At 38.1% G+C, this 12,765-nt stretch overlaps 1 protein-coding gene across 1 annotated transcript; it reads left to right on the top strand.

The window, feature by feature from the left end:
* Window positions 1-5,550: 5,550 nt before the first annotated feature.
* LOC137194005 (E3 ubiquitin-protein ligase MARCHF2-like) lies at window positions 5,551-11,613 on the top strand. Its single transcript, XM_067605514.1, has 5 exons — window positions 5,551-5,869; window positions 8,067-8,374; window positions 8,493-8,688; window positions 9,267-9,476; window positions 10,235-11,613. Exons 2-5 carry the CDS (start codon window positions 8,190-8,192, stop codon window positions 10,388-10,390), a joined length of 747 nt encoding a protein of 248 aa, XP_067461615.1. The 5' UTR covers window positions 5,551-5,869; window positions 8,067-8,189; the 3' UTR covers window positions 10,391-11,613.
* The last annotated feature ends 1,152 nt before the right edge of the window (window positions 11,614-12,765 follow it).

Below are 12,765 nucleotides of genomic sequence, written 5' to 3'. Positions count from 1 at the left end.
TATCTGTATTGTGTATAACAGTGGTGGAGGAAGGGGTCATGTCATGGTCAGTGTGTATTTGGAAAGTTTCTGTTATTTTCATTCTGTAAGCAAACACATATGATGTGAAATAAAAACAAATGACCATGAAGTTGAAGTGTTCAGCCACTTAAGTTTAAATTTGAGGTTGTTAACATTCATATCAAGTGAACAATGAAGTTACTCATAGCCCTGCAATGTACAAAAACTTTACTATTCCACACTGTCATTCATTAGGATTGGGTAATTTGATTATATACTTTAAATCATGAGATGACAAGATATTTTTCTATATTATTTATACTATGTGAATTGGGTCTTTGGCAATAGTGTTGCATCAATTAGCAAGACAGCTTGATGCAGTATTGGATTTACAGGATCATCAATATCATGAAGTACTTTGATTTGTCAGGTAGTTAATTCCCTCAATCAGCCAAAAACAGGTATTCCTCTCTGGTTATTTGATTTATTACAGGTTTCTCATTTGAATGTTTCAATCATGTATATGTAACCGACATCACCCTCCCCTATCACACATGATCACACATAAAGCTGAGGATGTTCAACTTCACACCCTTCTCACTCACAAAAGCATAACAGAGCAAAGTGTTTAAGCTGCACCAAACACACTAGCTCTTACCTTCTCCCTTTGAAGAAGACATTAGTTAGGCTCAGCCTACTGGATTTCAGGCCAAAGTCTTTAAATTTAACTTTAAAACTCGATCTGTTTCAGGCGATTGTAGAAAAACATGCAGTTATTTTTCCTAAATAAGAGATAAAAATGGGCATTAGAAATGGTTAAAGGCATCTGAATGAACAATTTTATGTTCTATCCAAAACCTCTGACCAATACTATAGTATTTAATTCAAATCATCTTTTCTACTGGCAGACTGATGAGTTTTAAGAGTTACAAACATGAATACATTCACATCCAACAGTCGCCATGTTAGGCAGCAGAACAGCTAACAGTCCAGCTGCAGCTCCACAACAGCAGTATTTAACCATTGTGGGTTTTTTTTTTTTGTTTAAGTGCACGTTGATAGCACTTTGCATGGTAGGGAAGATGTAGTTTCATTCATGAGTCTGTCTTTACTGGATTTTTTTTTCCTGAAAGCTGCTGCACGATCAGCTGACCACACTCAGAATAGTCAGTTGGTGATTCAATAATGCAGCTGAACGAATCCACACCGTTTTGTAATTGGGAGCACAGTATGACAAGTTTGGAATCATGTGCATGGTTTCACTGTTCACATTTGTAAAGTCAAAACCAATAATGGCATGTTCTGAGTTAGAAAAGTTATGTGGGTCTCATGACGCATGGATGGATGCTGAAAGAGTGATTTGGCGTCAGATGAAAAGGGACAGCATACCTTGTGCTATAACCAAGGTGAAATGAATGAGGGTTGCCCTTGAATAAAGATGCAGAAAAATGTAATGCAAATATAATATTCCTAACTATCATCTTCCTTGTTTAATGTGTACACATGGAAATTTTAACATAAAACATAAAACACTTGCTCTGAATAAAGTCTTAAAACTGCTAGCTGTTCAAATTAAACATTAATATTTAAGAGCAAAACAGGCTTCAGTTGTTCTAAAATTGAAAAATATTGTAAAAATATAATGAACTAAAAGCAATTAGAGGGAATTCAAATCAATATATGTATTTATTGAACAGTGTCATTTGGATTGCTGTTTAGATTTAAAATATGTTATGATCAAAGCTGCTTCATGTATTGTTTTTGCTGCAGGACCATTCATATCTTTAGATCAATACGGTCAGTACAAGGTGAAAGTCCAAAACATCAAAAATAAACACTATGATGGATAGATAAACACAGGGTAATACTGAGAATTTTTCTCAATGAAATTCCATGAATTTTTAATTTTTGACTGCAACTTGAACAGACGAGTGATAAGAAGTGAAATTAAGTAAATACCCTCAACCACCACAAAATGACCTTCTATAGTTGATGGACAGAAACTAAACATTGTAAGACAGACACTAATGGAATGAGTTTACCAGATTTACATTCAGAGTATTATTCATATGAACTGATCTCACGGTCTGCTGAATATAACTCAAAATGTCTGGAGCACTGTCTGAGAATGAATGGACACCTGGAGGGCTGCAGAGTGCTGAATGTGCACTCAAAGTCCATTAAAAATTAAGAATATACCTTTATTCTGATGGCACCTATTGGACCGTTGGATTTTGAACTGTTGTGTGAGAAAGGCAGCAAGATCAAGTTAGTGTCCTTCACACAAGGACAAGAGGGCATTGGAAAATGAGAAAAACTGAATTACTGCCTTCCACTGGTGCTCATGAGGACTCCTGCTGACAGTTTAAAGGATCACGAGATGGAACTGCAGCACTTGAATTAGACTGTTATTGAAAGCCAAACGCTGTGAATAAGTTATGCAATTTGTCTGTCAACATGACCCATTTCAAAAATTTACAATACATTGTACTTAAATGCTATACAAATGACTGTAAATTAATCATTTATTTGCATCTGTTTTTGTCTGTCTGTACATCTGACCAAGACGCTGAAGGTTTAAGATATAGTTTGACATTTTGGCAAATTCTCTCCAAGAGTTAGATGAGAAGATCAATACCACTCTTATATTTGTCCATTAAATATGAAACTATAGCCAGCAGACAGTTTGCTAGCACAAAGACTGGAAACAGGGGGAAACAGCTAGCCTGGCTCTGTCTGAAAGTAAAAAAATCCATCCTTTAAAGCTCACTGATTGACATGTTATATTTCATTTCTTTAATTCGTACAAAAACTGAAGGGTAAAAAAAAAAAAATTGTGGTTTAACTGTGCTGGACTGTTTCTAAACTAGGTGCAGTGACCTCCTGGAGTCTCTGCTGTCTTGAAAAAACTCAAGAAAGTCACTACGCACAGCCAAGAAAGTTTCTTCAAGTTTCTGTATCCAACACTGCAGCTGAAAGAAGAGAAAAGCAAACAAATGTTAACTAAAGTGATGATGCTATATGTAATTTATGTTCACTACTGCACACTGCAACACAGGTGAAGAAGGCTTCTCCGAAAGCTGAGTCAGGTCATTATCAGGCTTTATGATAAGGAGAGCAGCAGTATAGGCCAGGCTGGAAAAAGCTCAACAATGTAAACTAATATTGGGACGAAATCACAACTTGTTGAATCTCTACTATGTCGTCCAAAAATTTCAAACCTTGTTTCTACCAGCCTTAGAAACCATGTTTCCTTTGTGACAGCATCAATAGATCATGAATCATGCAGTCATTGCCAAAACACAAGACAGACCAACATACACACACACTCACTGAATTACAATGCTAAATATTTCAGAAATGCTGTATCATGGAAATGTTAGTTCATTTTAATGTCAACAAAAATGTCCTTAGATTTTGAAATTAGGAACACCTTAATTTATAAAGTTAATTAACTGCTTAAACACCTGAAATATGTTTGATATGTAAATGTATTGTGTGTGCACTTGTGTGTCTGTTCATGTTAAAGTCCACTAATGCATGTCTCATGATATTCCAAACATGTGAAGAGGTAGAGTCTCATGATTCCTGTTGGACTTTGACCAAACAGACGGGTAGGATAACTAATGAGAAACACGCTCTGAGGTGTGTGTGTGTGTGTGTGTGTGTGCATGCATGTGTGTGTGCGAGAGAGAGAGAGAGAGAGAGAGAGAGAGAGAGAGAGAGAGAGAGAGAGAGAGAGATGATCCCCGTTCTCAGTACTGTGCTCAGATCACACTCTTCATGAGTGGACCCCGTCTTTATCTGTGTTTGGGTTCAAAGGGAATAAAAGGGAGGAGGCATGGAGTGAGGGTCAGACACGCTGATATGACAAAAATAGATAGACACTGTTTAACTAATGGTTGAAAATTACATGTGGGGGTTGCTATTCTAGGTTGCACAAAATCGACATTTTAGATTTCACAAAGGGTTACATTTTAAAACCTTCTCATGGTGTTGAATGTTTTTACAGAAAGAAGAATTAAATTTAAATATTATATTTGTACATCTACTAACAAAATACACACTTTTGAACCACTGTTTGGTCCAGAGGAGGCGGTGCAAAAGCATGATGGGCTGACTGAAATGAAGCTAGATCTGTCTGAGCATTGCATTAGTTGGTCAAGAGCTAGGTCAGGGAGACTTTTTAAAATGTTTGCTTTTGCAGGCTTTTTTGTGCCACTGAGTTTACTTTTGGACTACTGTTGGTAAAAATAGAAATGTTGACAAGTCATTGACCTACAGCTCATCAAAACATGCTTCCAATTTCATTAATTCAAAAACGCAACTCACTCAGTAAGTCAATAAAAAACAAGCATTTGAGGGTTTTTATTTTTGCTGATCATCAGTTCTGTTTGTACAGTATGATAAAGTATATGGTGGCAGCTATACAGCATTCACCAGTGGAGCTACTGGACAGTAAAAATAGTACTTTGTAAAAGGAACAAGACTGTTGTGGCCTCTTCAATAAACCCTCATTTGCCAACACTTAAGTATCAACAGATGTCTGCAAGAATCAAACCAGAGCAGGTGAGACTTTAGTTTTAAAAGTTTTATTGCTTAGTTTTCAAACCAGCGACCTATTTTTCACTAATTTGTTGCTTGAACCTCTGCATCAGCTACTCTGGCCAAAGAACAGAAAATTGTGAATGCCAGCCAGACAAGCAATCATATCTGTATCATGTAAAACAGTGGTGGAAGAAGTTTTCATATCCTTTACTTATTTATGTGAAACCATAAAGATTATCAACAGAAACTAAAGTATCAGAAGTCTAAAACAGTCATTGCACAGGTGGAATGATCCTGTCAGTGCGGTATCATCCATGAAGGTCTCATTTTTGGACCAACTATTTATTATAACAATCTATTTCTACGTACCAGAAAACATTGAGAAGGTTGACTAAATACTGTCACCTAGCGGTTTTATTTAGAAATAACTTACTCCAGATGTTCTCTCAAAGGAAGATAATGGTCGTTTCCTTATTGAAATCAAATCAGTATTGACAGGGAAAAGAAATTCAAACATTTTAGCCACACAGTGTATCCAGACAGGCAGGATTACACGTTTTGTTAGTATTGTTTGTTATATGCGCTGCATTCAGGTCTCGTTGTAATCTGCAGATGCTAACGGTCGGAAAGTGGGATTTGTGCCATTGATCATAGACAACAAAACATTAGGAGTCAGTAAAATGAACATAGGACAGGTAGTTTGTGATTGTTGTTTTGTTTTAGGGTACTTAATGCTCATGAGTTCTTGCATGAAATGTGTAAATGAACTCGTTGGACAAAAGTCATAAAATACACCACTTTTATCATCAGATCTTACAAAACTGTTTACTGACCACCTAAACATCTCATTCTGGCAACTTTAACATAACATAAAATCACCTGTCGTTCTCACAAGCACACTAGTCGTATTTGCAATTTGTTTGCTGCTTAATTTGTGTAATGTGGTAATTATTCCAATGTCACTGATGACTTTGAAGGCAGCATTGTGTCACATGACCCGTGCACAGCTGAGGGATGCTGAGGTAGGCTTGCCCGTTGCTAGCCAGTTAGCCGCGTTAGCTGTGTCTAGTAATTCTGGGAGAAACAGTCGTTGCTTCCCCCCACCCCCCACCTTTTAAAACAAAACCACCCGAGTGAGATATACTACAAGACCATGGAGAGGATACAGCGCATCCGTTCGTCGTTTGTCTCCCCTCGTATCATCAGCTTTTGGTTAGATGTCAATGTCATAATTTGTAGCTAGAGCTGTCCAGTTAGCTCAGCTAGCCTGTGTCTGGTTTTAACGCAGGGCCAAGGCCAAGCGAGAAAAGGAGGCCGTTGGGTGAGTAAATTTACACCAACGACTGTTTTTTAAACCTTGTTTACCTGTTTTTATATAAACCAACATTTCATATCAGCTTGTCGGCTGGCTGCTGTTCAGCTGCCGGATATGGTTTTCTTGTATTGAGGTAAATTTAGCCTTTTGTCGGCGGTTTGCACATTAAATGGCACTTTGTCAGTCATGTAAATCCATATCGGTCCCAAATGAGCTGTGTCGATACAGCTGTCTCTGTTTATCCTTTAACCAACTGTTAATTGTCTAAATGTCAAATGTGAATTTAAAGTGCTCATACATATACATACATTTATCGGTTAACGTCAGCGTGTGATATGGTGACATTAGGGGTACCTTATTTAAAAAATGCATTATTAATTTGAAGTGAATTACATTGGTTTATTTTGCTTCAGCGTTAGGGACATTAAATACACAGATTAGTTGCCATGCTCGTGTGTTGTCATAATGCCTTATCTCTAAAGGAAGTTGTTGTTGATAGTATCAGGTTGCATGGACTGGCAGGAGTGCATGTTCCAGGCAGGACAATCTGAACCAACAGGTTTATATTTACAAATATCTAAATTTTAGAAATCCCTTCCAGATATGTATTAAAACATACTCTGCTTGAAGCAATAATTTGTGTCTGATATGATTTTTGCTCAAAAAGTAGGATAATTACCATGTTTAAATCCTTAAAATGGCATCTACTCCATCTCCCTCTTTTAAAAATGTCACAATCTATTAAAATGCAGATATTTTTTATCTCAGAAGTTTAACCGCTGGACACCAGATGTCTCCTAAAAGTCCATTCTCATTGAATGTGTACTGTGGGCTTCAAGTTTCCACATCACACTTGTATAAGTTGTATATTGGATAAGAATTGGCTTCAAAACTAGTTGATGTCACAAATCGTGCTCACATGCCCGTCCCTAAAAATCGGATTTTCAGTCAGCGCAGAGAAACGTTCCCCCTTCAGCAGATGAATGTGAAAACAGCCTTCTAGTGTCGAATTAGGCACATACATCATTCTGTACAGTGAAGCTCAAACATTAACTGGAGTAACAAGAAGAAAAACATTTTTGAGTGGAGGGCAAAATGTTTGGACTTAAAGTTTTGTCAATGTTGAACAAAATACATTTTCACACTGCGCAGGAATATGCTGCAGACACTCTACATTTGCTTGCCACAACAGTTAATTGAAGCTATATCACACTCTTAAATGTATTTATTTATTCTGTTGAGCTTAATATTTTTAGCAGATACATTTTCTTTCAGTGCCACCACTGCATCAAATTAACAGATGTCTTGTGCACGTGTCTGTACTTGCTTCCTGGTAATTTTTCAGTATATATTTGCCATCTTTGGAAATCTTGACATCTTGAATTTGACTGATTTCTTTGGTGATCAAGCACTTTGCCTCACAACATGCTTTTGTTTTGATGGGCCCAATTGGTCCATGGGGAATTTTAAGGAATTTTTGCTTTAAACCAGGACACAATTTATCCAGGTTTTTGAGACCTGGTGCTGGAACTTACTTAGTCAGTGTGTATATTGTGATATGAGATTGTGATATGGCATAAGTGTTGTGTTGGTTTTAAAGGCTGCATTCACTTAGTCATTATTTCCACATTACTTATGAATATTTATCAAAAATCTCATTGTGTAAATATTTTTTGAAGGCACCAATAGTCATCCCTACAATATTCACAATATCAATATCTAGGTTTTTGGCCAAAAATATTGTGATATTTGATTTTGTCCATATCACCCCTAATGTATAGGCTGTTAACCTCCCTTGTATCAACAAGACAATGCTGAGCACTGTTCAAGTTCAATTTCAAGTTTAACTTTGTCATTTCAGCTGTAAAAAAGACAAGACCAGAGTATAAAACTGACAAAGCATCAGACAAACCATAAAAGTGTCAAGAAAAAATATAAAACATCTTAAGTGTATGGGTTCATCTAAAACAAATTAATTAAGACATTAAAGATTATAGAGTATGTTCAAATAAAGTTCATTTAGCAGAGAAAAAGGATTTATATATGTATATAAAACAATGTGTGCTGGCTGGCTATAAAGCATGGGGAGGTGAAGCTGTTAATTCTTACAAGAGTGACATCATATTACACTTATTGCAATATTGCAGTTGTGTAGTCGCATTTTAAGTCACCTATGCTTGTTCTCCTGTTCACCATCCATCAGGTGTTTGCTCTTTAAGTTGAAAGAGGAAGAGAGGAGAGGAGAAGAACATCGGAGTTTGGGATCAGACCGTCTTTTGAAGTCACCTCTGCCATCATCTTCGTCACCTGCACCCTCAACAGAGCCATGTCTTCGTCGGGGTGCTGCCACCTACCCGGCTCCCTTTGTGATTACTCAGGGAACGCTGAATCTGATGCCTCTAAGGATTCGGAGGAGTCTGATTCTACTGCGCAGGCCCAGTACATTGCCAAGGTTACGGCCAAAGATGGCCGCCCACTCTCCACCGTTGTTAAAGCGGTGAGCTTGCAGAGGTAAGAGAGGGAGGAACTCACATGGGGACCTAAAGGAATATACCATAATTACATTGTACTTTGGTTAATCATCTCATTGTTCTCCTCACCGCTCCGTTGTCTCTCTCTCTCTCCACAGTGATGTAGGGATGTGTCGGATTTGCCACGAGGGAGCTGGAGGGGAGACGCTGCTCTCACCCTGCGACTGCACTGGCACACTGGGTAAAGTGCACAAGAGCTGCTTGGAGAAGTGGCTGTCCTCCTCCAACACCAGCTACTGTGAACTCTGTCACACAGAGTTCACCATCGAACGGCGGCCACAACCCCTCACACAGGTTAGAGAGTGTTAACTGTGAGGACACATGGGTGGAAGTAACAGAGACTGTTTGTGTTGAGTGTATTTTTTGTTTGTACAAAAAGGAGATGGAAATGAGCAAGACTGAAGTGAATATTTAATGCTGAGTATTTTTTAAGCATCTGTGAGATGCTTTTTAATCATGTAGAGTATGTGCCAACAGATGGCATCTTCAGGATATGAGATGTGCTTCACAGTGATGAGATGGTTTCCTGTTCTTGTAACAAGAGCACTTTATTCATAGGACTAGTTTTCTGTAGCATTCATGTTATTTATGCAGGTGTGTTCAAGGACTGAAGGTCATTTAACACTTTTTGATGCTCTTTTACATGGCAGAATTTTGTGGTAATCACTACTGCAAGCTAAGGATGCACCAATCAATCAAATTAAGAGGCTAAGATGATATAAGAATTAAATTACATTGTGTTTTTGGAGATCTACTATGGATACTATGAATTTTATAACCATATTGCAATAATCAGAGTGTAACCGAGGAACTACTTGCAAGGCAGCAGTAATTATTTATAATTAATTATAATTTTTTCTTTTCTTGCTCAGTGGCTGAAGGACCCCGGCCCCCGCAGTGAGAAGCGCACGCTGTTGTGCGACATGGCCTGCTTCCTTCTCATCACACCCCTGGCAGCCATCTCTGGCTGGCTGTGTCTGAGGGGGGCCCAGGACCACCTGCAACTGAAGAGCAGACTCGAGGCTGTTGGCCTCATAGCGCTCACTATTGCCCTCTTCACGATCTACATCCTCTGGACACTGGTAACTAGTGCATTAATTTATTTACCGTCCTGTAGCTGTGTTTAAAAACATACATGTTTCTGTGCTACTGTTGAGATGCTGCTAGTGAGTGAACATTTTTCTCCCCTTTGTCTTGGCGTCTCATGTAGACGTGGAAAACAAACGTAAACTGGTGTAGACACAATACAAAACAAAAACAAAAAAACACACAGATGTATGTTTTTCCCTTAATTATTGTTGCAATCATTAGTTTTCTGGTCTTAATGACCTTGAATAGCACGTCAACAAAGTCAAAGGAAACAGAGACGTTAGGGCATGTGTGACTTGATATTCTCAAGCACATAGCATTCATCATTTGTTTGAAAGTTGGCCAGAAAATGTGTGCATGTACACAGATGTATGTATTGATTCTCTAATGCTTTTATTTAACTGAGTAACAATAGCTTTACTCTCATTTTACCTTAACAGGTCATACTTAACAGGATCATGTTCTTAAAGAATAGGATGTATTATGAATCTGAAACCTAATCCTGTAATCCTCAGTAAAAGAATGATTAAAAATGACAAATTGTGAAAGAGTAGCCCTTCTGCTCTGCTTCAGAGCGCCTGTCGTCCAGCCGTTACAGCTTCAGTCAGCATATCATTCCTGTCCTGCAGCCGTACTACTCTGTCTCAAATATCTTCATGTCAGTTTTATTGATGTCTGTCTTTTCCTCTTGTCGCCTCGTGTCTCGCCCCTCCCTCTTCCTCCCCCCTTCTCTTCTTCCATTCAATCTCAGGTGTCATTTCGGTATCACTGTCAGTTGTACTCAGAGTGGAGGAGGACCAATCAGAAAGTGCGCCTGCTCATGCCTGACATGAAAGGAGCACACACCACCCAGCGTTCTGTGCCGACCAAGTCGACCAAGAAAATGACTGACGAGACCATCGTATGAGTGCCGAGCAGTGGCGAGAGGAATATTTAAAATAAAGCCCACTGAAGCACTCTCTAAAAACAAAATTAATCATGTTAATGAACTTTGCACTTCATATGGACCATTCTGAGAGGGGAGAGCTACTTCCTCCCTCTGTTTTTTTTTTTCTTTTATCGAAGCACTTGATGTAAACTACAACGGTATTGGCCGACCACAGATGTGGTTTTGGGAAGAACTCATTCCAGAGTCACAGTTGATGTTGATACACCGTTGTCACCGGACAGCCAGTGCTGGGATGTGAACGACTGAAACCATGGATAATGCACTAACCAGCCCAACTGTATGTCCGTGACACAAACTTATGAAATACTAAGACACAAGCTAATGTAGCAGGATATAACTGATTCAGCATGCTACTACAGTATAATATGAGACATATTCACTACCTATAATTCCCCCCCATGCCCCTTCACAATGTATTTAGCTGTTTTTGAACAATGGGCAGCCATTAGCCCGGCGGAGGATAATAATCTAAAAAAAATGATTGACAAAGTCTATCTGTGAATATTCCTTCTTGACGAGTAGAGGGCGACAGTCGCTCATACCTACATTCTTGTCTATAATCTAAACCCTTTTAAATTTTCTGGGTAAAGCTTTATCATTGCTGTCGAGACGGTGAAAATGAAGTCATTTTCCTATTTAGACAACAGTCAAGGCATCACACGTATATCACACTTGTCATGGGGTCAGTGAAGATTCTAGTATTTGGAAAAAACACTTAACTGCATCCGTAAAACGGCAGTGCAGTAATGTAAAAGGAAATAGTATTGAAGGTGTTGAAGTGTTTACATTCGAATTGGGTGAAGTTTCTACTATTGTCATAAAAGTGCATTAGCAACGGCTCTGCTCCACTTGTAAATGCACCATCCATTAATTGAGCTGCATAGCAATGACTTAGTATTAATGTCCTACATCACAAGAGATGCAATTTTAAATAGAAGAAATACAGTGTTCTAAATAGTGAGATTACAGACTTTTGTCCTTATAAAAACACAAATGTATCAGGGCAGGCTGATACTCAGTAAAGGTGCAAAAGAAAAACGTGTCAAGTTTTGAGATGTCAATCAATGTATGCAGCATATGCTAAACAAAGTATTTTGTGTTATTGTAGTCTTCCTGCTGCATCCCCTGGAAAGTTGGGTTATTGTGCAATAAAACACGAGGGACTCCTGGACTCAAATCAATGTGAAATGTGACTTATCCGGTGGTTTTGGGTTTTTGTGTTTTTTTTCCCCTCTGTATTCTGTTTGTATCTCCATGTGTTTGGAAATATATAGAATGATCAACTGTGGTGGAATGTAACAAAGTACATTTACTCAAGTACTGTACATATTTGAGGTACTTATGATTTACTTGAGTAATCCACATTATGCTACTTTATACGTCCACTCCACTACATTTCAGAGGCAAACATTGTACTCTTTACTCCAATACATTTATTTAACAATTATAGCTACTAGTTACTTGACAGGTTAAGGTTATTTTACTTACACAGGATTTCCTCACTAAACATCTTGAATGGTTTCACTTAAAGGTGCAGTGTATAGAATTTAGTGGTATCTAGTGGGACAGACTTTACAGAAACGGAATATAATATTCATAAGTATGTTTTCATTGGCGTATAATCACCTGAAAATAAGAATCATTGTGTTTTTGTTACCTTAGAATGAGCCCTTTATATCTACATAGGGAGCGGGTCCTCTTCCACAGAGCCCACCATGTTGCACCGCCATGTTTCTACGGTAGCCCAGAATGGACAAACCAAAAACTGGCTCTAGAGAATACCTTTTGCATTTTTCATGTTTCGTGGCCACCATAGCTTCTCCTACACACTTAGAGGGGGAGGGTGACATGTATTCATTTGGTTGCAATCTGCAACCTCACCACTAGATGTCACTGAATTCTACACACTGGTGCTTTAACTAGTTTGAGGCTCGAAGAGGTGAAATTATCTAATATTTCACAATAAATGAACAATTGGAGAAAGGTCCTGAAAGGATTAATACATATTTGAATTGCAGACTTTTGTTTTTTTTTTGTTCTTTCCTACCCCATTTATCAAATCACAAATGCCCCTAAGATTTATCTTGTGACCCTTAAAAGGGGGCGAACCACTGGATTAAACTACATAACTGTATATAAAACAGTTAAAACTCAACTAGCTACAACAGTGAATTTCTGCTTGCACGTCGATGCATCAGTATTTATAATCTAGTGTAATTTAACACTGAAGAATTATTACTTTTACTTTTGATACTTTAAGTACATTTTGTTGAGTATTTTAACATTGTTGTAGCAGTACTTTTACTTGAGTAAAGGATCTGAATACATCTTCC

The sequence above is a fragment of the Thunnus thynnus genome, chromosome 12 (genome assembly GCF_963924715.1).
Source record: "Thunnus thynnus chromosome 12, fThuThy2.1, whole genome shotgun sequence".
Taxonomy (NCBI): domain Eukaryota; kingdom Metazoa; phylum Chordata; class Actinopteri; order Scombriformes; family Scombridae; genus Thunnus; species Thunnus thynnus.
The sequence above is the reverse complement of the archived record's forward strand: the minus strand, read 5'-3'. Positions and strand labels throughout refer to the sequence as shown.

Excerpts from the sequence above, each read along its gene's own strand:
- LOC137194005 (XM_067605514.1), top strand. The coding sequence starts at position 8,190 with ATGTCTTCGTCGGGGTGCTGCCACCTACCCGGCTCCCTTTGTGATTAC. Across the intron at positions 8,689-9,266 it reads GGCCACAACCCCTCACACAG|TGGCTGAAGGACCCCGGCCC; the intron begins GTTAGAGAGTGT and ends TTTCTTGCTCAG. Across the intron at positions 9,477-10,234 it reads TCTACATCCTCTGGACACTG|GTGTCATTTCGGTATCACTG; the intron begins GTAACTAGTGCA and ends ATTCAATCTCAG.